Raw genomic sequence first — 27,527 nt, 5'->3', positions numbered from 1 at the left:
TTCCATTGAATTCTACGGCTCATTTTACATATTATATCAATTTTTCACAGGAATTAAAAATTTAAAATTTTTTGCCTAAATTTAGGGTAGTCATTTGTCATAGTGGAAAATTTTATTCAATTAAAAAATTCATAACTCGAAAACTAAAAGTCGTAGAGCAACGCGGTTTGTTCCATTGGATTCAGCGGCTTTTTTTCTGTATTATACCAACTTTTCACGAGATTTAAAATTTTCAAATTTTTTGCTCAAATTTCCTGAGTAATAAATTTGTGCCTACACCTTACCTTCAAAGTGATGGAAAAAATTTTTTTTTTAAATTCACTCCACCAAATTTTTATGGACTTCTTTATGTCTTAACAACCCACAAAAGTTGTTTTTAGTCCACAAAAAGTCCATATGTTCGATTTTTAGATGTTTGATTTTTTCAATTTTCGTCGCAGTTTTGGTCGATTTTGGGTACCCGGAACTTTTGTCGAGCAATAGCTCCGGAACTATCAGAGATAACCCCATGAAGTGTATTATCGTTGGAAAGCTCTTTAAATTATCTATCTTTTTCAAAAAAAATTAGTGTTCTCCGACTAATAGTTTTCGAGCAAATTGGAGAAAAATGCAAAAATTGGTAAAATTTTAAAAAATTCATAACTAAAAAACTATTCGGAATTTGGCAATTTTCTCGATGCCAATCGATTCCCCGGATCATTTTGCATAGGTAAGGATCAAAACAGTTTCACTTTTTCGAATAGTTTAGTCGTAATTGGGAAAATAAAAAAAAATAAAAAAAAGTTAACACCCCCCCCTTAAAATCGGTCAATTTTTAAAGTGTCTCTAAATCAAATAAAACCGATTCTATCTTATAGATTTTGATGTGCTCTTTCCGATCTAAAAAACCGTTTTCCCCTAACTCTTTTAGTTTGGCCGTAATCGGCGTTTGAAAATTGAAAATTTTTTTGCGAGATATTGCCTTGAGTCCTATGCCATTTTGTAGAGTTTTTTATTCCGGTTATCCTCCATTTTTCCGTTTTTCGATAACTCTAATAGTTTCGCCGTAATTGGCGGTTGAAAATTGAAAAAAAGTGAAAATGGAAACCTTTTTTTGCGTTTTTCTCGGAAACTGTAAGACTTAGAGCAACGAACAAAAAACCATCTGATAGCGCTTAATTTTATCTATTTTTTCGACTAAACCCGGAGCCGCTCCGGGCAACGGTTCCGGCTACAGAGGCGATCAAAGTTTTTCACTAAAAAAATTCATAAAAAAAAAACTAAAAGTCGTAGAGCACTGCGGTTTGTTCCATTGAATTCTACGGCTCATTTTACATATTATATCAATTTTTCACAGGAATTAAAAATTTAAAATTTTTTGCCTAAATTTAGGGTAGTCATTTGTCATAGTGGAAAATTTTATTCAATTAAAAAATTCATAACTCGAAAACTAAAAGTCGTAGAGCAACGCGGTTTGTTCCATTGGATTCAGCGGCTTTTTTTCTGTATTATACCAACTTTTCACGAGATTTAAAATTTTCAAATTTTTTGCTCAAATTTCCTGAGTAATAAATTTGTGCCTACACCTTACCTTCAAAGTGATGGAAAAAATTTTTTTTTTAAATTCACTCCACCAAATTTTTATGGACTTCTTTATGTCTTAACAACCCACAAAAGTTGTTTTTAGTCCACAAAAAGTCCATATGTTCGATTTTTAGATGTTTGATTTTTTCAATTTTCGTCGCAGTTTTGGTCGATTTTGGGTACCCGGAACTTTTGTCGAGCAATAGCTCCGGAACTATCAGAGATAACCCCATGAAGTGTATTATCGTTGGAAAGCTCTTTAAATTATCTATCTTTTTCAAAAAAAATTAGTGTTCTCCGACTAATAGTTTTCGAGCAAATTGGAGAAAAATGCAAAAATTGGTAAAATTTTAAAAAATTCATAACTAAAAAACTATTCGGAATTTGGCAATTTTCTCGATGCCAATCGATTCCCCGGATCATTTTGCATAGGTAAGGATCAAAACAGTTTCACTTTTTCGAATAGTTTAGTCGTAATTGGGAAAATAAAAAAAAATAAAAAAAAGTTAACACCCCCCCCTTAAAATCGGTCAATTTTTAAAGTGTCTCTAAATCAAATAAAACCGATTCTATCTTATAGATTTTGATGTGCTCTTTCCGATCTAAAAAACCGTTTTCCCCTAACTCTTTTAGTTTGGCCGTAATCGGCGTTTGAAAATTGAAAATTTTTTGCGAGATATTGCCTTGAGTCCTATGCCATTTTGTAGAGTTTTTTATTCCGGTTATCCTCCATTTTTCCGTTTTTCGATAACTCTAATAGTTTCGCCGTAATTGGCGGTTGAAAATTGAAAAAAAGTGAAAATGGAAACCTTTTTTTGCGTTTTTCTCGGAAACTGTAAGACTTAGAGCAACGAACAAAAAACCATCTGATAGCGCTTAATTTTATCTATTTTTTCGACTAAACCCGGAGCCGCTCCGGGCAACGGTTCCGGCTACAGAGGCGATCAAAGTTTTTCACTAAAAAAATTCATAAAAAAAAAACTAAAAGTCGTAGAGCACTGCGGTTTGTTCCATTGAATTCTACGGCTCATTTTACATATTATATCAATTTTTCACAGGAATTAAAAATTTAAAATTTTTTGCCTAAATTTAGGGTAGTCATTTGTCATAGTCGAAAATTTTATTCAATTAAAAAATTCATAACTCGAAAACTAAAAGTCGTAGAGCAACGCGGTTTGTTCCATTGGATTCAGCGGCTTTTTTTCTGTATTATACCAACTTTTCACGAGATTTAAAATTTTCAAATTTTTTGCTCAAATTTCCTGAGTAATAAATTTGTGCCTACACCTTACCTTCAAAGTGATGGAAAAAATTTTTTTTTTAAATTCACTCCACCAAATTTTTATGGACTTCTTTATGTCTTAACAACCCACAAAAGTTGTTTTTAGTCCACAAAAAGTCCATATGTTCGATTTTTAGATGTTTGATTTTTTCAATTTTCGTCGCAGTTTTGGTCGATTTTGGGTACCCGGAACTTTTGTCGAGCAATAGCTCCGGAACTATCAGAGATAACCCCATGAAGTGTATTATCGTTGGAAAGCTCTTTAAATTATCTATCTTTTTCAAAAAAAATTAGTGTTCTCCGACTAATAGTTTTCGAGCAAATTGGAGAAAAATGCAAAAATTGGTAAAATTTTAAAAAATTCATAACTAAAAAACTATTCGGAATTTGGCAATTTTCTCGATGCCAATCGATTCCCCGGATCATTTTGCATAGGTAAGGATCAAAACAGTTTCACTTTTTCGAATAGTTTAGTCGTAATTGGGAAAATAAAAAAAAATAAAAAAAAGTTAACACCCCCCCCTTAAAATCGGTCAATTTTTAAAGTGTCTCTAAATCAAATAAAACCGATTCTATCTTATAGATTTTGATGTGCTCTTTCCGATCTAAAAAACCGTTTTCCCCTAACTCTTTTAGTTTGGCCGTAATCGGCGTTTGAAAATTGAAAATTTTTTTGCGAGATATTGCCTTGAGTCCTATGCCATTTTGTAGAGTTTTTTATTCCGGTTATCCTCCATTTTTCCGTTTTTCGATAACTCTAATAGTTTCGCCGTAATTGGCGGTTGAAAATTGAAAAAAAGTGAAAATGGAAACCTTTTTTTGCGTTTTTCTCGGAAACTGTAAGACTTAGAGCAACGAACAAAAAACCATCTGATAGCGCTTAATTTTATCTATTTTTTCGACTAAACCCGGAGCCGCTCCGGGCAACGGTTCCGGCTACAGAGGCGATCAAAGTTTTTCACTAAAAAAATTCATAAAAAAAAAACTAAAAGTCGTAGAGCACTGCGGTTTGTTCCATTGAATTCTACGGCTCATTTTACATATTATATCAATTTTTCACAGGAATTAAAAATTTAAAATTTTTTGCCTAAATTTAGGGTAGTCATTTGTCATAGTGGAAAATTTTATTCAATTAAAAAATTCATAACTCGAAAACTAAAAGTCGTAGAGCAACGCGGTTTGTTCCATTGGATTCAGCGGCTTTTTTTCTGTATTATACCAACTTTTCACGAGATTTAAAATTTTCAAATTTTTTGCTCAAATTTCCTGAGTAATAAATTTGTGCCTACACCTTACCTTCAAAGTGATGGAAAAAATTTTTTTTTTAAATTCACTCCACCAAATTTTTATGGACTTCTTTATGTCTTAACAACCCACAAAAGTTGTTTTTAGTCCACAAAAAGTCCATATGTTCGATTTTTAGATGTTTGATTTTTTCAATTTTCGTCGCAGTTTTGGTCGATTTTGGGTACCCGGAACTTTTGTCGAGCAATAGCTCCGGAACTATCAGAGATAACCCCATGAAGTGTATTATCGTTGGAAAGCTCTTTAAATTATCTATCTTTTTCAAAAAAAATTAGTGTTCTCCGACTAATAGTTTTCGAGCAAATTGGAGAAAAATGCAAAAATTGGTAAAATTTTAAAAAATTCATAACTAAAAAACTATTCGGAATTTGGCAATTTTCTCGATGCCAATCGATTCCCCGGATCATTTTGCATAGGTAAGGATCAAAACAGTTTCACTTTTTCGAATAGTTTAGTCGTAATTGGGAAAATAAAAAAAGTTAAAGTTAAAAAAATCATAAAAAAAAAATTAAAAGTCGTAGAGCAATGCGGTTTGTTCCATTGAATTCTACGGCTCATTTTACATATTATATCAATTTTTCACAGGAATTAAAAATTTTAATTTTTTTGTCTAAATTTAGGGTAGCCATTTGTCATAGTGGAAAATTTTATTCAATAAAAAAATTCATAACTCGAGAACTAAAAGTCGTAGAGCAATGCGGTTTGTTCCTTTGGATTCAGAGGCTTCTTTTCTGTGTTATACCAACTTTTCACGAGATTTAAAATTTTCAATTTTTTTTGCTCAAATTTCCTGAGTAAAACTACACTTACCTTCAATGAGGCAAAAAAACTTTTTTTTTAAACTCACTCCAGTAAATTTTTTATGGACTTCTTTATGTCTTAACAACCCACAAAAGTTGCTAAAAGTCCACAAAAAGTCCATATGTTCGATTTTTTGTTGTTTGATTTTTTCAATTTTCGTCGCAAATTTTGTCGATTTTGGGTACCCGGAACTTTTGTCGAGCAATAGCTCCGGAACTATCAGAGATAACCCCATGAAGTGTATTATCGTTGGAAAGCTCTTTAAATTATCTATCTTTCTCAAAAAAAATTAGTGTTCTCCGACTAATAGTTTTCGAGCAAATTGGAGAAAAATGCAAAAATTGGTAAAATTTTAAAAAATTCATAACTAAAAAACTATTCGGAATTTGGCAATTTTGTCGATGCCAATCGATTCCCCGGATCATTTTGCATAGGTGAGGATCAAAACAGTTCCACTTTTTCGAATAGTTTAGTCGTAATTGGGAAAATAAAAAAAAAATTGGGAGATGTTCTTAACATAGTCCATATCGAGCGCGAGGTAATCCGACCAATAGCATAACAGCACAAGCAATCCACCTACCTGTGTCTTTGTATTTCGGTATATTTGAACGGTTTGGGATTCCCCCCACCCCAAATTCCCAGAAAATAATCAGCAATCATCGAATGGAAATACATGGCCATGTTCATGTTTTTAAAGTAGCGTTCTTTCGCCGTATCTCGAAACTGCCGATGGTACCAATTCATGACACTAACCCCATCAGCTTCACGCTCGGACAGATAATTGGGCAAATCGTTGCGAATTCGTGTCCACAACAAGGGAGGGATTCTCCGAACTGGGGGCAAATGGTACTGGTACACATCATCAAGTACCTTATCATCCAAAGAAATTAAATCCTCCAGTTCCGACTCAGATAAGCCACTTTTAGCCGCTGTTATGTAGGCCAGAGCGTGGAAAACTAAAATCCGTCCGTGTTGTTTTTCAATTCGTTCGAACAACATCATGATGGAGTCCATGACGGTCGAGGCGAGATGAGTGTCTTGCGACTTGGTGTAGCTGCGCCATCGGCAAATTTCGGCAAAGACGAGCTTCACGAAGATGGGTAAACTACACTTCTCGATGGCGTTCGAGACGAGACGCCATTGGTAGTTGGTGAGGTCACGGCAAGCCGTGCGCATCCACATCCTGGCAAAATTATTGGAGGGAAATGACAAATGAACGAGTACTCACTTGACCACTTTCATTGCCAACTCCTCGCCTAATGCCTTGACTTCGATGAAGTTCTCTTCGACGTCGACCATGCGCCGCAAAACGTGGTACTCGCGGGAGACCTCCGGATTGCTCTCTTCAGACGCACACGAGACGATGATCTAGACATTGGTTAAATTTTTGTTAGTTGGCCCAACTTGTTCTAAGTACTCAAATTAAGTGTTTCTAACGTAGAATGACCGGCGGAATCCAAATTTGCAAGAATCAAGTCGCTACGACTAACCGTTCGGAAAATATCGGCAAAAATTTAGCCTCGTCAAAATTTGTCGAAACCAAATAGTCTTCATTATTTTCCTTCTATTCGGGCTCATGTCATTAGAATTAAGTGTTTCTAACGTAGAATGACCGGCGAAATCCAAATTTGCAAGAATCAAGTCGCTACGACTAACCGTTCGGAAAATATCGGCAAAAATTTAGCCTCGTCAAAATTTATCGAAACCAAATAGTCTTCATTATTTTGCTTCAATTCGGGCTTATGTCCTTAGAGTTAAGTGTTTCTAACGTAGAATGACCGGAGGAATCCAAATTTGCAAGAATCAAGTCGCTACGACTAACCGTTCGGAAAATATCGGCAAAAATTTAGCCTCGTCAAAATTTATCGACACCAAATAGTCTTCATTATTTTCCTTCAATTCGGGCTTATGTCCTTAGAGTTAAGTGTTTCTAACGTAGAATGACCGGAGGAATCCAAATTTGCAAGAATCAAGTCGCTACGACTAACCGTTCGGAAAATATCGGCAAAAATTTAGCCTCGTCAAAATTTATCGACACCAAATAGTCTTCATTATTTTCCTTCTATTCTGGCTTATGTCCTTAGAATTAAGTGTTTCTAACGTAGAATGACCGGCGAAATCCAAATTTGCAAGAATCAAGTCGCTACGACTAACCGTTCGGAAAATATCGGCAAAAATTTAGCCTCGTCAAAATTTATCGACACCAAATAGTCTTCATTATTTTCCTTCTATTCTGGCTTATGTCCTTAGAATTAAGTGTTTCTAACGTAGAATGACCGGCGAAATCCAAATTTGCAAGAATCAAGTCGCTACGACTAACCGTTCGGAAAATATCGGCAAAAATTTAGCCTCGTCAAAATTTATCGACACCAAATAGTCTTCATTATTTTCCTTCTATTCTGGCTTATGTCCTTAGAGTTAAGTGTTTCTAACGTAGAATGACCGGAGGAATCCAAATTTGCAAGAATCAAGTCGCTACGACTAACCGTTCGGAAAATATCGGCAAAAATTTAGCCTCGTCAAAATTTATCGACACCAAATAGTCTTCATTATTTTCCTTCTATTCTGGCTTATGTCCTTAGAATTAAGTGTTTCTAACGTAGAATGACCGGCGAAATCCAAATTTGCAAGAATCAAGTCGCTACGACTAACCGTTCGGAAAATATCGGCAAAAATTTAGCCTCGTCAAAATTTATCGAAACCAAATAGTCTTCATTATTTTGCTTCAATTCGGGCTTATGTCCTTAGAGTTAAGTGTTTCTAACGTAGAATGACCGGAGGAATCCAAATTTGCAAGAATCAAGTCGCTACGACTAACCGTTCGGAAAATATCGGCAAAAATTTAGCCTCGTCAAAATTTATCGAAACCAAATAGTCTTCATTATTTTGCTTCAATTCGGGCTTATGTCCTTAGAGTTAAGTGTTTCTAACGTAGAATGACCGGAGGAATCCAAATTTGCAAGAATCAAGTCGCTACGACTAACCGTTCGGAAAATATCGGCAAAAATTTAGCCTCGTCAAAATTTATCGAAACCAAATAGTCTTCATTATTTTGCTTCAATTCGGGCTTATGTCCTTAGAATTAAGTGTTTCTAACGTAGAATGACCGGAGGAATCCAAATTTGCAAGAATCAAGTCGCTACGACTAACCGTTCGGAAAATATCGGCAAAAATTTAGCCTCGTCAAAATTTATCGAAACCAAATAGTCTTCATTATTTTGCTTCAATTCGGGCTTATGTCCTTAGAGTTAAGTGTTTCTAACGTAGAATGACCGGAGGAATCCAAATTTGCAAGAATCAAGTCGCTACGACTAACCGTTCGGAAAATATCGGCAAAAATTTAGCCTCGTCAAAATTTATCGACACCAAATAGTCTTCATTATTTTCCTTCAATTCGGGCTTATGTCCTTAGAGTTAAGTGTTTCTAACGTAGAATGACCGGCGGAATCCAAATTTGCAAGAATCAAGTCGCTACGACTAACCGTTTGGAAGATATCGGCAAAAATTTAACCTCGTCAAAATTTATCAAAACCAAATAATCTTCAATATTTTCCTTCTATTCTGGCTTATGTCCTTAGAATTAAGTGTTTCTAACGTAGAATGACCGGCGAAATCCAAATTTGCAAGAATCAAGTCGCTACGACTAACCGTTCGGAAAATATCGGCAAAAATTTAGCCTCGTCAAAATTTATCGAAACCAAATAGTCTTCATTATTTTGCTTCAATTCGGGCTTATGTCCTTAGAGTTAAGTGTTTCTAACGTAGAATGACCGGAGGAATCCAAATTTGCAAGAATCAAGTCGCTACGACTAACCGTTCGGAAAATATCGGCAAAAATTTAGCCTCGTCAAAATTTATCGAAACCAAATAGTCTTCATTATTTTGCTTCAATTCGGGCTTATGTCCTTAGAATTAAGTGTTTCTAACGTAGAATGACCGGAGGAATCCAAATTTGCAAGAATCAAGTCGCTACGACTAACCGTTCGGAAAATATCGGCAAAAATTTAGCCTCGTCAAAATTTATCGAAACCAAATAGTCTTCATTATTTTGCTTCAATTCGGGCTTATGTCCTTAGAGTTAAGTGTTTCTAACGTAGAATGACCGGCGGAATCCAAATTTGCAAGAATCAAGTCGCTACGACTAACCGTTTGGAAGATATCGGCAAAAATTTAACCTCGTCAAAATTTATCAAAACCAAATAATCTTCAATATTTTCCTTCTATTCTGGCTTATGTCCTTAGAATTAAGTGTTTCTAACGTAGAATGACCGGCGAAATCCAAATTTGCAAGAATCAAGTCGCTACGACTAACCGTTCGGAAAATATCGGCAAAAATTTAGCCTCGTCAAAATTTATCGAAACCAAATAGTCTTCATTATTTTGCTTCAATTCGGGCTTATGTCCTTAGAGTTAAGTGTTTCTAACGTAGAATGACCGGAGGAATCCAAATTTGCAAGAATCAAGTCGCTACGACTAACCGTTCGGAAAATATCGGCAAAAATTTAGCCTCGTCAAAATTTATCGACACCAAATAGTCTTCATTATTTTCCTTCTATTCTGGCTTATGTCCTTAGAATTAAGTGTTTCTAACGTAGAATGACCGGCGAAATCCAAATTTGCAAGAATCAAGTCGCTACGACTAACCGTTCGGAAAATATCGGCAAAAATTTAGCCTCGTCAAAATTTATCGAAACCAAATAGTCTTCATTATTTTGCTTCAATTCGGGCTTATGTCCTTAGAGTTAAGTGTTTCTAACGTAGAATGACCGGAGGAATCCAAATTTGCAAGAATCAAGTCGCTACGACTAACCGTTCGGAAAATATCGGCAAAAATTTAGCCTCGTCAAAATTTATCGAAACCAAATAGTCTTCATTATTTTGCTTCAATTCGGGCTTATGTCCTTAGAGTTAAGTGTTTCTAACGTAGAATGACCGGAGGAATCCAAATTTGCAAGAATCAAGTCGCTACGACTAACCGTTCGGAAAATATCGGCAAAAATTTAGCCTCGTCAAAATTTATCGACACCAAATAGTCTTCATTATTTTCCTTCTATTCTGGCTTATGTCCTTAGAATTAAGTGTTTCTAACGTAGAATGACCGGCGAAATCCAAATTTGCAAGAATCAAGTCGCTACGACTAACCGTTCGGAAAATATCGGCAAAAATTTAGCCTCGTCAAAATTTATCGAAACCAAATAGTCTTCATTATTTTGCTTCAATTCGGGCTTATGTCCTTAGAGTTAAGTGTTTCTAACGTAGAATGACCGGAGGAATCCAAATTTGCAAGAATCAAGTCGCTACGACTAACCGTTCGGAAAATATCGGCAAAAATTTAGCCTCGTCAAAATTTATCGACACCAAATAGTCTTCATTATTTTCCTTCTATTCTGGCTTATGTCCTTAGAATTAAGTGTTTCTAACGTAGAATGACCGGCGAAATCCAAATTTGCAAGAATCAAGTCGCTACGACTAACCGTTCGGAAAATATCGGCAAAAATTTAGCCTCGTCAAAATTTATCGACACCAAATAGTCTTCATTATTTTCCTTCTATTCTGGCTTATGTCCTTAGAGTTAAGTGTTTCTAACGTAGAATGACCGGAGGAATCCAAATTTGCAAGAATCAAGTCGCTACGACTAACCGTTCGGAAAATATCGGCAAAAATTTAGCCTCGTCAAAATTTATCGACACCAAATAGTCTTCATTATTTTCCTTCTATTCTGGCTTATGTCCTTAGAATTAAGTGTTTCTAACGTAGAATGACCGGCGAAATCCAAATTTGCAAGAATCAAGTCGCTACGACTAACCGTTCGGAAAATATCGGCAAAAATTTAGCCTCGTCAAAATTTATCGAAACCAAATAGTCTTCATTATTTTGCTTCAATTCGGGCTTATGTCCTTAGAATTAAGTGTTTCTAACGTAGAATGACCGGCGAAATCCAAATTTGCAAGAATCAAGTCGCTACGACTAACCGTTCGGAAAATATCGGCAAAAATTTAGCCTCGTCAAAATTTATCGAAACCAAATAGTCTTCATTATTTTGCTTCAATTCGGGCTTATGTCCTTAGAATTAAGTGTTTCTAACGTAGAATGACCGGAGGAATCCAAATTTGCAAGAATCAAGTCGCTACGACTAACCGTTCGGAAAATATCGGCAAAAATTTAGCCTCGTCAAAATTTATCGAAACCAAATAGTCTTCATTATTTTGCTTCAATTCGGGCTTATGTCCTTAGAGTTAAGTGTTTCTAACGTAGAATGACCGGAGGAATCCAAATTTGCAAGAATCAAGTCGCTACGACTAACCGTTCGGAAAATATCGGCAAAAATTTAGCCTCGTCAAAATTTATCGACACCAAATAGTCTTCATTATTTTCCTTCAATTCGGGCTTATGTCCTTAGAGTTAAGTGTTTCTAACGTAGAATGACCGGCGGAATCCAAATTTGCAAGAATCAAGTCGCTACGACTAACCGTTTGGAAGATATCGGCAAAAATTTAACCTCGTCAAAATTTATCAAAACCAAATAATCTTCAATATTTTCCTTCTATTCTGGCTTATGTCCTTAGAATTAAGTGTTTCTAACGTAGAATGACCGGCGAAATCCAAATTTGCAAGAATCAAGTCGCTACGACTAACCGTTCGGAAAATATCGGCAAAAATTTAGCCTCGTCAAAATTTATCGAAACCAAATAGTCTTCATTATTTTGCTTCAATTCGGGCTTATGTCCTTAGAGTTAAGTGTTTCTAACGTAGAATGACCGGAGGAATCCAAATTTGCAAGAATCAAGTCGCTACGACTAACCGTTCGGAAAATATCGGCAAAAATTTAGCCTCGTCAAAATTTATCGAAACCAAATAGTCTTCATTATTTTGCTTCAATTCGGGCTTATGTCCTTAGAGTTAAGTGTTTCTAACGTAGAATGACCGGCGGAATCCAAATTTGCAAGAATCAAGTCGCTACGACTAACCGTTTGGAAGATATCGGCAAAAATTTAACCTCGTCAAAATTTATCAAAACCAAATAATCTTCAATATTTTCCTTCTATTCTGGCTTATGTCCTTAGAATTAAGTGTTTCTAACGTAGAATGACCGGCGAAATCCAAATTTGCAAGAATCAAGTCGCTACGACTAACCGTTCGGAAAATATCGGCAAAAATTTAGCCTCGTCAAAATTTATCGAAACCAAATAGTCTTCATTATTTTGCTTCAATTCGGGCTTATGTCCTTAGAGTTAAGTGTTTCTAACGTAGAATGACCGGAGGAATCCAAATTTGCAAGAATCAAGTCGCTACGACTAACCGTTCGGAAAATATCGGCAAAAATTTAGCCTCGTCAAAATTTATCGACACCAAATAGTCTTCATTATTTTCCTTCTATTCTGGCTTATGTCCTTAGAATTAAGTGTTTCTAACGTAGAATGACCGGCGAAATCCAAATTTGCAAGAATCAAGTCGCTACGACTAACCGTTCGGAAAATATCGGCAAAAATTTAGCCTCGTCAAAATTTATCGAAACCAAATAGTCTTCATTATTTTGCTTCAATTCGGGCTTATGTCCTTAGAGTTAAGTGTTTCTAACGTAGAATGACCGGAGGAATCCAAATTTGCAAGAATCAAGTCGCTACGACTAACCGTTCGGAAAATATCGGCAAAAATTTAGCCTCGTCAAAATTTATCGAAACCAAATAGTCTTCATTATTTTGCTTCAATTCGGGCTTATGTCCTTAGAGTTAAGTGTTTCTAACGTAGAATGACCGGAGGAATCCAAATTTGCAAGAATCAAGTCGCTACGACTAACCGTTCGGAAAATATCGGCAAAAATTTAGCCTCGTCAAAATTTATCGACACCAAATAGTCTTCATTATTTTCCTTCTATTCTGGCTTATGTCCTTAGAATTAAGTGTTTCTAACGTAGAATGACCGGCGAAATCCAAATTTGCAAGAATCAAGTCGCTACGACTAACCGTTCGGAAAATATCGGCAAAAATTTAGCCTCGTCAAAATTTATCGAAACCAAATAGTCTTCATTATTTTGCTTCAATTCGGGCTTATGTCCTTAGAGTTAAGTGTTTCTAACGTAGAATGACCGGAGGAATCCAAATTTGCAAGAATCAAGTCGCTACGACTAACCGTTCGGAAAATATCGGCAAAAATTTAGCCTCGTCAAAATTTATCGACACCAAATAGTCTTCATTATTTTCCTTCTATTCTGGCTTATGTCCTTAGAATTAAGTGTTTCTAACGTAGAATGACCGGCGAAATCCAAATTTGCAAGAATCAAGTCGCTACGACTAACCGTTCGGAAAATATCGGCAAAAATTTAGCCTCGTCAAAATTTATCGAAACCAAATAGTCTTCATTATTTTGCTTCAATTCGGGCTTATGTCCTTAGAGTTAAGTGTTTCTAACGTAGAATGACCGGAGGAATCCAAATTTGCAAGAATCAAGTCGCTACGACTAACCGTTCGGAAAATATCGGCAAAAATTTAGCCTCGTCAAAATTTATCGACACCAAATAGTCTTCATTATTTTCCTTCTATTCTGGCTTATGTCCTTAGAATTAAGTGTTTCTAACGTAGAATGACCGGCGAAATCCAAATTTGCAAGAATCAAGTCGCTACGACTAACCGTTCGGAAAATATCGGCAAAAATTTAGCCTCGTCAAAATTTATCGACACCAAATAGTCTTCATTATTTTGCTTCAATTCGGGCTTATGTCCTTAGAGTTAAGTGTTTCTAACGTAGAATGACCGGAGGAATCCAAATTTGCAAGAATCAAGTCGCTACGACTAACCGTTCGGAAAATATCGGCAAAAATTTAGCCTCGTCAAAATTTATCGACACCAAATAGTCTTCATTATTTTGCTTCAATTCGGGCTTATGTCCTTAGAGTTAAGTGTTTCTAACGTAGAATGACCGGAGGAATCCAAATTTGCAAGAATCAAGTCGCTACGACTAACCGTTCGGAAAATATCGGCAAAAATTTAGCCTCGTCAAAATTTATCGACACCAAATAGTCTTCATTATTTTCCTTCTATTCTGGCTTATGTCCTTAGAGTTAAGTGTTTCTAACGTAGAATGACCGGAGGAATCCAAATTTGCAAGAATCAAGTCGCTACGACTAACCGTTCGGAAAATATCGGCAAAAATTTAGCCTCGTCAAAATTTATCGACACCAAAAAGTCTTCATTATTTTCCTTCTATTCTGGCTTATGTCCTTAGAATTAAGTGTTTCTAACGTAGAATGACCGGCGAAATCCAAATTTGCAAGAATCAAGTCGCTACGACTAACCGTTCGGAAAATATCGGCAAAAATTTAGCCTCGTCAAAATTTATCGAAACCAAATAGTCTTCATTATTTTGCTTCAATTCGGGCTTATGTCCTTAGAGTTAAGTGTTTCTAACGTAGAATGACCGGCGAAATCCAAATTTGCAAGAATCAAGTCGCTACGACTAACCGTTCGGAAAATATCGGCAAAAATTTAGCCTTGTCAAAATTTATTGAAACCAAATAGTCTTCATTATTTTCCTTCAATTCGGGCTTATGTCCTTAGAATTAAGTGTTTCTAACGTAGAATGACCGGCGGAATCCAAATTTGCAAGAATCAAGTCGCTACGACTAACCGTTCGGAAAATATCGGCAAAAATTTAGCCTCGTCAAAATTTATCGAAACCAAATAGTCTTCATTATTTTGCTTCAATTCGGGCTTATGTCCTTAGAGTTAAGTGTTTCTAACGTAGAATGACCGGAGGAATCCAAATTTGCAAGAATCAAGTCGCTACGACTAACCGTTTGGAAGATATCGGCAAAAATTTAACCTCGTCAAAATTTATCAAAACCAAATAATCTTCAATATTTTCCTTCTATTCTGGCTTATGTCCTTAGAATTAAGTGTTTCTAACGTAGAATGACCGGCGGAATCCAAATTTGCAAGAATCAAGTCGCTACGACTAACCGTTCGGAAAATATCGGCAAAAATTTAGCTTCGTCAAAATTTATTGAAACCAAATAGTCTTCATTATTTTCCTTCAATTCGGGCTTATGTCCTTAGAATTAAGTGTTTCTAACGTAGAATGACCGGCGGAATCCAAATTTGCAAGAATCAAGTCGCTACGACTAACCGTTCGGAAAATATCGGCAAAAATTTAGCCTCGTCAAAATTTATCGAAACCAAATAGTCTTCATTATTTTGCTTCAATTCGGGCTTATGTCCTTAGAGTTAAGTGTTTCTAACGTAGAATGACCGGCGGAATCCAAATTTGCAAGAATCAAGTCGCTACGACTAACCGTTCGGAAAATATCGGCAAAAATTTAGCCTCGTCAAAATTTATCGACACCAAATAGTCTTCATTATTTTCCTTCAATTCGGGCTTATGTCCTTAGAGTTAAGTGTTTCTAACGTAGAATGACCGGCGGAATCCAAATTTGCAAGAATCAAGTCGCTACGACTAACCGTTCGGAAAATATCGGCAAAAATTTAGCCTCGTCAAAATTTATCGAAACCAAATAGTCTTCATTATTTTGCTTCAATTCGGGCTTATGTCCTTAGAGTTAAGTGTTTCTAACGTAGAATGACCGGAGGAATCCAAATTTGCAAGAATCAAGTCGCTACGACTAACCGTTCGGAAAATATCGGCAAAAATTTAGCCTCGTCAAAATTTATCGACACCAAATAGTCTTCATTATTTTCCTTCAATTCGGGCTTATGTCCTTAGAATTAAGTGTTTCTTACGTAGAATGACCGGCGGAATCCAAATTTGCAAGAATCAAGTCGCTACGACTAACCGTTTGGAAGATATCGGCAAAAATTTAACCTCGTCAAAATTTATCAAAACCAAATAATCTTCAATATTTTCCTTCTATTCTGGCTTATGTCCTTAGAATTAAGTGTTTCTAACGTAGAATGACCGGCGGAATCCAAATTTGCAAGAATCAAGTCGCTACGACTAACCGTTCGGAAAATATCGGCAAAAATTTAGCTTCGTCAAAATTTATTGAAACCAAATAGTCTTTATTATTTTCCTTCTATTCAGGCTTATGTCCTTAGAATTAAGTGTTTCTAACGTAGAATGACCGGCGAAATCCAAATTTGCAAGAATCAAGTCGCTACGACTAACCGTTCGGAAAATATCGGCAAAAATTTAGCCTTGTCAAAATTTATTGAAACCAAATAGTCTTCATTATTTTCCTTCAATTCGGGCTTATGTCCTTAGAATTAAGTGTTTCTAACGTAGAATGACCGGCGGAATCCAAATTTGCAAGAATCAAGTCGCTACGACTAACCGTTTGGAAGATATCGGCAAAAATTTAACCTCGTCAAAATTTATCAAAACCAAATAATCTTCAATATTTTCCTTCTATTCTGGCTTATGTCCTTAGAATTAAGTGTTTCTAACGTAGAATGACCGGCGAAATCCAAATTTGCAAGAATCAAGTCGCTACGACTAACCGTTCGGAAAATATCGGCAAAAATTTAGCCTTGTCAAAATTTATTGAAACCAAATAGTCTTCATTATTTTCCTTCAATTCGGGCTTATGTCCTTAGAATTAAGTGTTTCTAACGTAGAATGACCGGCGGAATCCAAATTTGCAAGAATCAAGTCGCTACGACTAACCGTTCGGAAAATATCGGCAAAAATTTAGCCTCGTCAAAATTTATCGAAACCAAATAGTCTTCATTATTTTGCTTCAATTCGGGCTTATGTCCTTAGAGTTAAGTGTTTCTAACGTAGAATGACCGGAGGAATCCAAATTTGCAAGAATCAAGTCGCTACGACTAACCGTTTGGAAGATATCGGCAAAAATTTAACCTCGTCAAAATTTATCAAAACCAAATAATCTTCAATATTTTCCTTCTATTCTGGCTTATGTCCTTAGAATTAAGTGTTTCTAACGTAGAATGACCGGCGGAATCCAAATTTGCAAGAATCAAGTCGCTACGACTAACCGTTCGGAAAATATCGGCAAAAATTTAGCTTCGTCAAAATTTATTGAAACCAAATAGTCTTCATTATTTTCCTTCAATTCGGGCTTATGTCCTTAGAATTAAGTGTTTCTAACGTAGAATGACCGGCGGAATCCAAATTTGCAAGAATCAAGTCGCTACGACTAACCGTTCGGAAAATATCGGCAAAAATTTAGCCTCGTCAAAATTTATCGAAACCAAATAGTCTTCATTATTTTGCTTCAATTCGGGCTTATGTCCTTAGAGTTAAGTGTTTCTAACGTAGAATGACCGGCGGAATCCAAATTTGCAAGAATCAAGTCGCTACGACTAACCGTTCGGAAAATATCGGCAAAAATTTAGCCTCGTCAAAATTTATCGACACCAAATAGTCTTCATTATTTTCCTTCAATTCGGGCTTATGTCCTTAGAGTTAAGTGTTTCTAACGTAGAATGACCGGCGGAATCCAAATTTGCAAGAATCAAGTCGCTACGACTAACCGTTCGGAAAATATCGGCAAAAATTTAGCCTCGTCAAAATTTATCGAAACCAAATAGTCTTCATTATTTTGCTTCAATTCGGGCTTATGTCCTTAGAGTTAAGTGTTTCTAACGTAGAATGACCGGAGGAATCCAAATTTGCAAGAATCAAGTCGCTACGACTAACCGTTCGGAAAATATCGGCAAAAATTTAGCCTCGTCAAAATTTATCGACACCAAATAGTCTTCATTATTTTCCTTCAATTCGGGCTTATGTCCTTAGAATTAAGTGTTTCTTACGTAGAATGACCGGCGGAATCCAAATTTGCAAGAATCAAGTCGCTACGACTAACCGTTTGGAAGATATCGGCAAAAATTTAACCTCGTCAAAATTTATCAAAACCAAATAATCTTCAATATTTTCCTTCTATTCTGGCTTATGTCCTTAGAATTAAGTGTTTCTAACGTAGAATGACCGGCGGAATCCAAATTTGCAAGAATCAAGTCGCTACGACTAACCGTTCGGAAAATATCGGCAAAAATTTAGCTTCGTCAAAATTTATTGAAACCAAATAGTCTTTATTATTTTCCTTCTATTCAGGCTTATGTCCTTAGAATTAAGTGTTTCTAACGTAGAATGACCGGCGAAATCCAAATTTGCAAGAATCAAGTCGCTACGACTAACCGTTCGGAAAATATCGGCAAAAATTTAGCCTTGTCAAAATTTATTGAAACCAAATAGTCTTCATTATTTTCCTTCAATTCGGGCTTATGTCCTTAGAATTAAGTGTTTCTAACGTAGAATGACCGGCGGAATCCAAATTTGCAAGAATCAAGTCGCTACGACTAACCGTTTGGAAGATATCGGCAAAAATTTAACCTCGTCAAAATTTATCAAAACCAAATAATCTTCAATATTTTCCTTCTATTCTGGCTTATGTCCTTAGAATTAAGTGTTTCTAACGTAGAATGACCGGCGAAATCCAAATTTGCAAGAATCAAGTCGCTACGACTAACCGTTCGGAAAATATCGGCAAAAATTTAGCCTCGTCAAAATTTATCGACACCAAATAGTCTTCATTATTTTCCTTCAATTCGGGCTTATGTCCTTAGAATTAAGTGTTTCTAACGTAGAATGACCGGCGAAATCCAAATTTGCAAGAATCAAGTCGCTACGACTAACCGTTCGGAAAATATCGGCAAAAATTTAGCCTCGTCAAAATTTATCGAAACCAAATAGTCTTCATTATTTTGCTTCAATTCGGGCTTATGTCCTTAGAGTTAAGTGTTTCTAACGTAGAATGACCGGAGGAATCCAAATTTGCAAGAATCAAGTCGCTACGACTAACCGTTCGGAAAATATCGGCAAAAATTTAGCCTCGTCAAAATTTATCGACACCAAATAGTCTTCATTATTTTCCTTCTATTCTGGCTTATGTCCTTAGAATTAAGTGTTTCTAACGTAGAATGACCGGCGAAATCCAAATTTGCAAGAATCAAGTCGCTACGACTAACCGTTCGGAAAATATCGGCAAAAATTTAGCCTCGTCAAAATTTATCGACACCAAATAGTCTTCATTATTTTCCTTCAATTCGGGCTTATGTCCTTAGAATTAAGTGTTTCTTACGTAGAATGACCGGCGGAATCCAAATTTGCAAGAATCAAGTCGCTACGACTAACCGTTTGGAAGATATCGGCAAAAATTTAACCTCGTCAAAATTTATCAAAACCAAATAATCTTCAATATTTTCCTTCTATTCTGGCTTATGTCCTTAGAATTAAGTGTTTCTAACGTAGAATGACCGGCGGAATCCAAATTTGCAAGAATCAAGTCGCTACGACTAACCGTTCGGAAAATATCGGCAAAAATTTAGCTTCGTCAAAATTTATTGAAACCAAATAGTCTTTATTATTTTCCTTCTATTCAGGCTTATGTCCTTAGAATTAAGTGTTTCTAACGTAGAATGACCGGCGAAATCCAAATTTGCAAGAATCAAGTCGCTACGACTAACCGTTCGGAAAATATCGGCAAAAATTTAGCCTTGTCAAAATTTATTGAAACCAAATAGTCTTCATTATTTTCCTTCAATTCGGGCTTATGTCCTTAGAATTAAGTGTTTCTAACGTAGAATGACCGGCGGAATCCAAATTTGCAAGAATCAAGTCGCTACGACTAACCGTTTGGAAGATATCGGCAAAAATTTAACCTCGTCAAAATTTATCAAAACCAAATAATCTTCAATATTTTCCTTCTATTCTGGCTTATGTCCTTAGAATTAAGTGTTTCTAACGTAGAATGACCGGAGGAATCCAAATTTGCAAGAATCAAGTCGCTACGACTAACCGTTCGGAAAATATCGGCAAAAATTTAGCTTCGTCAAAATTTATTGAAACCAAATAGTCTTTATTATTTTCCTTCTATTCAGGCTTATGTCCTTAGAATTAAGTGTTTCTAACGTAGAATGACCGGCGAAATCCAAATTTGCAAGAATCAAGTCGCTACGACTAACCGTTCGGAAAATATCGGCAAAAATTTAGCCTCGTCAAAATTTATCGACACCAAATAGTCTTCATTATTTTCCTTCAATTCGGGCTTATGTCCTTAGAATTAAGTGTTTCTTACGTAGAATGACCGGCGGAATCCAAATTTGCAAGAATCAAGTCGCTACGACTAACCGTTTGGAAGATATCGGCAAAAATTTAACCTCGTCAAAATTTATCAAAACCAAATAATCTTCAATATTTTCCTTCTATTCTGGCTTATGTCCTTAGAATTAAGTGTTTCTAACGTAGAATGACCGGCGGAATCCAAATTTGCAAGAATCAAGTCGCTACGACTAACCGTTCGGAAAATATCGGCAAAAATTTAGCTTCGTCAAAATTTATTGAAACCAAATAGTCTTTATTATTTTCCTTCTATTCAGGCTTATGTCCTTAGAATTAAGTGTTTCTAACGTAGAATGACCGGCGAAATCCAAATTTGCAAGAATCAAGTCGCTACGACTAACCGTTCGGAAAATATCGGCAAAAATTTAGCCTTGTCAAAATTTATTGAAACCAAATAGTCTTCATTATTTTCCTTCAATTCGGGCTTATGTCCTTAGAATTAAGTGTTTCTAACGTAGAATGACCGGCGGAATCCAAATTTGCAAGAATCAAGTCGCTACGACTAACCGTTTGGAAGATATCGGCAAAAATTTAACCTCGTCAAAATTTATCAAAACCAAATAATCTTCAATATTTTCCTTCTATTCTGGCTTATGTCCTTAGAATTAAGTGTTTCTAACGTAGAATGACCGGCGAAATCCAAATTTGCAAGAATCAAGTCGCTACGACTAACCGTTCGGAAAATATCGGCAAAAATTTAGCCTCGTCAAAATTTATCGAAACCAAATAGTCTTCATTATTTTGCTTCAATTCGGGCTTATGTCCTTAGAGTTAAGTGTTTCTAACGTAGAATGACCGGAGGAATCCAAATTTGCAAGAATCAAGTCGCTACGACTAACCGTTCGGAAAATATCGGCAAAAATTTAGCCTCGTCAAAATTTATCGACACCAAATAGTCTTCATTATTTTCCTTCAATTCGGGCTTATGTCCTTAGAATTAAGTGTTTCTTACGTAGAATGACCGGCGGAATCCAAATTTGCAAGAATCAAGTCGCTACGACTAACCGTTTGGAAGATATCGGCAAAAATTTAACCTCGTCAAAATTTATCAAAACCAAATAATCTTCAATATTTTCCTTCTATTCTGGCTTATGTCCTTAGAATTAAGTGTTTCTAACGTAGAATGACCGGCGGAATCCAAATTTGCAAGAATCAAGTCGCTACGACTAACCGTTCGGAAAATATCGGCAAAAATTTAGCTTCGTCAAAATTTATTGAAACCAAATAGTCTTTATTATTTTCCTTCTATTCAGGCTTATGTCCTTAGAATTAAGTGTTTCTAACGTAGAATGACCGGCGAAATCCAAATTTGCAAGAATCAAGTCGCTACGACTAACCGTTCGGAAAATATCGGCAAAAATTTAGCCTTGTCAAAATTTATTGAAACCAAATAGTCTTCATTATTTTCCTTCAATTCGGGCTTATGTCCTTAGAATTAAGTGTTTCTAACGTAGAATGACCGGCGGAATCCAAATTTGCAAGAATCAAGTCGCTACGACTAACCGTTTGGAAGATATCGGCAAAAATTTAACCTCGTCAAAATTTATCAAAACCAAATAATCTTCAATATTTTCCTTCTATTCTGGCTTATGTCCTTAGAATTAAGTGTTTCTAACGTAGAATGACCGGAGGAATCCAAATTTGCAAGAATCAAGTCGCTACGACTAACCGTTCGGAAAATATCGGCAAAAATTTAGCTTCGTCAAAATTTATTGAAACCAAATAGTCTTTATTATTTTCCTTCTATTCAGGCTTATGTCCTTAGAATTAAGTGTTTCTAACGTAGAATGACCGGCGAAATCCAAATTTGCAAGAATCAAGTCGCTACGACTAACCGTTCGGAAAATATCGGCAAAAATTTAGCCTCGTCAAAATTTATCGACACCAAATAGTCTTCATTATTTTCCTTCAATTCGGGCTTATGTCCTTAGAATTAAGTGTTTCTTACGTAGAATGACCGGCGGAATCCAAATTTGCAAGAATCAAGTCGCTACGACTAACCGTTTGGAAGATATCGGCAAAAATTTAACCTCGTCAAAATTTATCAAAACCAAATAATCTTCAATATTTTCCTTCTATTCTGGCTTATGTCCTTAGAATTAAGTGTTTCTAACGTAGAATGACCGGCGGAATCCAAATTTGCAAGAATCAAGTCGCTACGACTAACCGTTCGGAAAATATCGGCAAAAATTTAGCTTCGTCAAAATTTATTGAAACCAAATAGTCTTTATTATTTTCCTTCTATTCAGGCTTATGTCCTTAGAATTAAGTGTTTCTAACGTAGAATGACCGGCGAAATCCAAATTTGCAAGAATCAAGTCGCTACGACTAACCGTTCGGAAAATATCGGCAAAAATTTAGCCTTGTCAAAATTTATTGAAACCAAATAGTCTTCATTATTTTCCTTCAATTCGGGCTTATGTCCTTAGAATTAAGTGTTTCTAACGTAGAATGACCGGCGGAATCCAAATTTGCAAGAATCAAGTCGCTACGACTAACCGTTTGGAAGATATCGGCAAAAATTTAACCTCGTCAAAATTTATCAAAACCAAATAATCTTCAATATTTTCCTTCTATTCTGGCTTATGTCCTTAGAATTAAGTGTTTCTAACGTAGAATGACCGGCGAAATCCAAATTTGCAAGAATCAAGTCGCTACGACTAACCGTTCGGAAAATATCGGCAAAAATTTAGCCTCGTCAAAATTTATCGAAACCAAATAGTCTTCATTATTTTGCTTCAATTCGGGCTTATGTCCTTAGAGTTAAGTGTTTCTAACGTAGAATGACCGGAGGAATCCAAATTTGCAAGAATCAAGTCGCTACGACTAACCGTTCGGAAAATATCGGCAAAAATTTAGCCTCGTCAAAATTTATCGACACCAAATAGTCTTCATTATTTTCCTTCTATTCTGGCTTATGTCCTTAGAATTAAGTGTTTCTAACGTAGAATGACCGGCGAAATCCAAATTTGCAAGAATCAAGTCGCTACGACTAACCGTTCGGAAAATATCGGCAAAAATTTAGCCTCGTCAAAATTTATCGAAACCAAATAGTCTTCATTATTTTGCTTCAATTCGGGCGTATGTCCTTAGAGTTAAGTGTTTCTAACGTAGAATGACCGGAGGAATCCAAATTTGCAAGAATCAAGTCGCTACGACTAACCGTTCGGAAAATATCGGCAAAAATTTAGCCTCGTCAAAATTTATCGACACCAAATAGTCTTCATTATTTTCCTTCTATTCTGGCTTATGTCCTTAGAATTAAGTGTTTCTAACGTAGAATGACCGGCGAAATCCAAATTTGCAAGAATCAAGTCGCTACGACTAACCGTTCGGAAAATATCGGCAAAAATTTAGCCTCGTCAAAATTTATCGACACCAAATAGTCTTCATTATTTTCCTTCTATTCTGGCTTATGTCCTTAGAGTTAAGTGTTTCTAACGTAGAATGACCGGAGGAATCCAAATTTGCAAGAATCAAGTCGCTACGACTAACCGTTCGGAAAATATCGGCAAAAATTTAGCCTCGTCAAAATTTATCGACACCAAAAAGTCTTCATTATTTTCCTTCTATTCTGGCTTATGTCCTTAGAATTAAGTGTTTCTAACGTAGAATGACCGGCGAAATCCAAATTTGCAAGAATCAAGTCGCTACGACTAACCGTTCGGAAAATATCGGCAAAAATTTAGCCTCGTCAAAATTTATCGACACCAAATAGTCTTCATTATTTTCCTTCAATTCGGGCTTATGTCCTTAGAGTTAAGTGTTTCTAACGTAGAATGACCGGAGGAATCCAAATTTGCAAGAATCAAGTCGCTACGACTAACCGTTCGGAAAATATCGGCAAAAATTTAGCCTCGTCAAAATTTATCGACACCAAATAGTCTTCATTATTTTCCTTCAATTCGGGCTTATGTCCTTAGAGTTAAGTGTTTCTAACGTAGAATGACCGGCGGAATCCAAATTTGCAAGAATCAAGTCGCTACGACTAACCGTTCGGAAAATATCGGCAAAAATTTAGCTTCGTCAAAATTTATTGAAACCAAATAGTCTTTATTATTTTCCTTCTATTCAGGCTTATGTCCTTAGAATTAAGTGTTTCTAACGTAGAATGACCGGCGAAATCCAAATTTGCAAGAATCAAGTCGCTACGACTAACCGTTCGGAAAATATCGGCAAAAATTTAGCCTTGTCAAAATTTATTGAAACCAAATAGTCTTCATTATTTTCCTTCAATTCGGGCTTATGTCCTTAGAATTAAGTGTTTCTAACGTAGAATGACCGGCGGAATCCAAATTTGCAAGAATCAAGTCGCTACGACTAACCGTTTGGAAGATATCGGCAAAAATTTAGCCTCGTCAAAATTTATCGAAACCAAATAGTCTTCATTATTTTGCTTCAATTCGGGCTTATGTCCTTAGAGTTAAGTGTTTCTAACGTAGAATGACCGGCGAAATCCAAATTTGCAAGAATCAAGTCGCTACGACTAACCGTTCGGAAAATATCGGCAAAAATTTAGCCTTGTCAAAATTTATTGAAACCAAATAGTCTTCATTATTTTCCTTCAATTCGGGCTTATGTCCTTAGAATTAAGTGTTTCTAACGTAGAATGACCGGCGGAATCCAAATTTGCAAGAATCAAGTCGCTACGACTAACCGTTCGGAAAATATCGGCAAAAATTTAGCCTCGTCAAAATTTATCGAAACCAAATAGTCTTCATTATTTTGCTTCAATTCGGGCTTATGTCCTTAGAGTTAAGTGTTTCTAACGTAGAATGACCGGCGGAATCCAAATTTGCAAGAATCAAGTCGCTACGACTAACCGTTTGGAAGATATCGGCAAAAATTTAACCTCGTCAAAATTTATCAAAACCAAATAATCTTCAATATTTTCCTTCTATTCTGGCTTATGTCCTTAGAATTAAGTGTTTCTAACGTAGAATGACCGGCGGAATCCAAATTTGCAAGAATCAAGTCGCTACGACTAACCGTTCGGAAAATATCGGCAAAAATTTAGCTTCGTCAAAATTTATTGAAACCAAATAGTCTTCATTATTTTCCTTCAATTCGGGCTTATGTCCTTAGAATTAAGTGTTTCTAACGTAGAATGACCGGCGGAATCCAAATTTGCAAGAATCAAGTCGCTACGACTAACCGTTCGGAAAATATCGGCAAAAATTTAGCCTCGTCAAAATTTATTGAAACCAAATAGTCTTCATTATTTTCCTTCAATTCGGGCTTATGTCCTTAGAATTAAGTGTTTCTAACGTAGAATGACCGGCGGAATCCAAATTTGCAAGAATCAAGTCGCTACGACTAACCGTTCGGAAAATATCGGCAAAAATTTAGCTTCGTCAAAATTTATTGAAACCAAATAGTCTTCATTATTTTCCTTCAATTCGGGCTTATGTCCTTAGAATTAAGTGTTTCTAACGTAGAATGACCGGCGGAATCCAAATTTGCAAGAATCAAGTCGCTACGACTAACCGTTCGGAAAATATCGGCAAAAATTTAGCCTCGTCAAAATTTATCGAAACCAAATAGTCTTCATTATTTTGCTTCAATTCGGGCTTATGTCCTTAGAGTTAAGTGTTTCTAACGTAGAATGACCGGCGGAATCCAAATTTGCAAGAATCAAGTCGCTACGACTAACCGTTCGGAAAATATCGGCAAAAATTTAGCCTCGTCAAAATTTATCGAAACCAAATAGTCTTCATTATTTTGCTTCAATTCGGGCTTATGTCCTTAGAGTTAAGTGTTTCTAACGTAGAATGACCGGCGGAATCCAAATTTGCAAGAATCAAGTCGCTACGACTAACCGTTCGGAAAATATCGGCAAAAATTTAGCCTCGTCAAAATTTATTGAAACCAAATAGTCTTCATTATTTTCCTTCAATTCGGGCTTATGTCCTTAGAATTAAGTGTTTCTAACGTTAGAATGACCGGCGGAATCCAAATTTGCAAGAATCAAGTCGCTACGACTAACCGTTTGGAAGATATCGGCAAAAATTTAACCTCGTCAAAATTTATCAAAACCAAATAATCTTCAATATTTTCCTTCTATTCTGGCTTATGTCCTTAGAATTAAGTGTTTCTAACGTAGAATGACCGGCGGAATCCAAATTTGCAAGAATCAAGTCGCTACGACTAACCGTTCGGAAAATATCGGCAAAAATTTAGCTTCGTCAAAATTTATTGAAACCAAATAGTCTTCATTATTTTCCTTCAATTCGGGCTTATGTCCTTAGAATTAAGTGTTTCTAACGTAGAATGACCGGCGGAATCCAAATTTGCAAGAATCAAGTCGCTACGACTAACCGTTCGGAAAATATCGGCAAAAATTTAGCCTCGTCAAAATTTATTGAAACCAAATAGTCTTCATTATTTTCCTTCAATTCGGGCTTATGTCCTTAGAATTAAGTGTTTCTAACGTAGAATGACCGGCGGAATCCAAATTTGCAAGAATCAAGTCGCTACGACTAACCGTTCGGAAAATATCGGCAAAAATTTAGCTTCGTCAAAATTTATTGAAACCAAATAGTCTTCATTATTTTCCTTCAATTCGGGCTTATGTCCTTAGAATTAAGTGTTTCTAACGTAGAATGACCGGCGGAATCCAAATTTGCAAGAATCAAGTCGCTACGACTAACCGTTCGGAAAATATCGGCAAAAATTTAGCCTCGTCAAAATTTATCGAAACCAAATAGTCTTCATTATTTTGCTTCAATTCGGGCTTATGTCCTTAGAGTTAAGTGTTTCTAACGTAGAATGACCGGCGGAATCCAAATTTGCAAGAATCAAGTCGCTACGACTAACCGTTCGGAAAATATCGGCAAAAATTTAGCCTCGTCAAAATTTATCGACACCAAATAGTCTTCATTATTTTCCTTCAATTCGGGCTTATGTCCTTAGAGTTAAGTGTTTCTAACGTAGAATGACCGGCGGAATCCAAATTTGCAAGAATCAAGTCGCTACGACTAACCGTTCGGAAAATATCGGCAAAAATTTAGCCTCGTCAAAATTTATCGAAACCAAATAGTCTTCATTATTTTGCTTCAATTCGGGCTTATGTCCTTAGAGTTAAGTGTTTCTAACGTAGAATGACCGGAGGAATCCAAATTTGCAAGAATCAAGTCGCTACGACTAACCGTTCGGAAAATATCGGCAAAAATTTAGCCTCGTCAAAATTTATCGACACCAAATAGTCTTCATTATTTTCCTTCAATTCGGGCTTATGTCCTTAGAATTAAGTGTTTCTTACGTAGAATGACCGGCGGAATCCAAATTTGCAAGAATCAAGTCGCTACGACTAACCGTTTGGAAGATATCGGCAAAAATTTAACCTCGTCAAAATTTATCAAAACCAAATAATCTTCAATATTTTCCTTCTATTCTGGCTTATGTCCTTAGAATTAAGTGTTTCTAACGTAGGAATGACCGGCGGAATCCAAATTTGCAAGAATCAAGTCGCTACGACTAACCG

At 36.0% G+C, this 27,527-nt stretch overlaps 1 protein-coding gene across 2 annotated transcripts in view; it reads right to left on the bottom strand.

Annotated features, from left to right (window-relative positions):
* LOC662609 (uncharacterized protein) overlaps nt 1-27,527 on the bottom strand; it is a 76,831-nt gene that overhangs the window by 13,357 nt on the left and 35,947 nt on the right. For both annotated transcript variants that reach the window (XM_064358429.1, XM_064358430.1), the window contains 2 exons: nt 6,180-6,319; nt 5,532-6,134 (listed from right to left, as the gene is read on the bottom strand). In XM_064358429.1, coding sequence (XP_064214499.1) covers nt 5,532-6,134; nt 6,180-6,319 — 743 coding nt within the window. The remainder of the gene's footprint in view (nt 1-5,531; nt 6,135-6,179; nt 6,320-27,527) is intronic.

This window comes from Tribolium castaneum, chromosome 8, assembly GCF_031307605.1.
Source record: "Tribolium castaneum strain GA2 chromosome 8, icTriCast1.1, whole genome shotgun sequence".
NCBI classification, from domain to species: domain Eukaryota; kingdom Metazoa; phylum Arthropoda; class Insecta; order Coleoptera; family Tenebrionidae; genus Tribolium; species Tribolium castaneum.
Note: the sequence above shows the minus strand (reverse complement) of the source record. Positions and strands in the feature narration are given on the sequence as shown.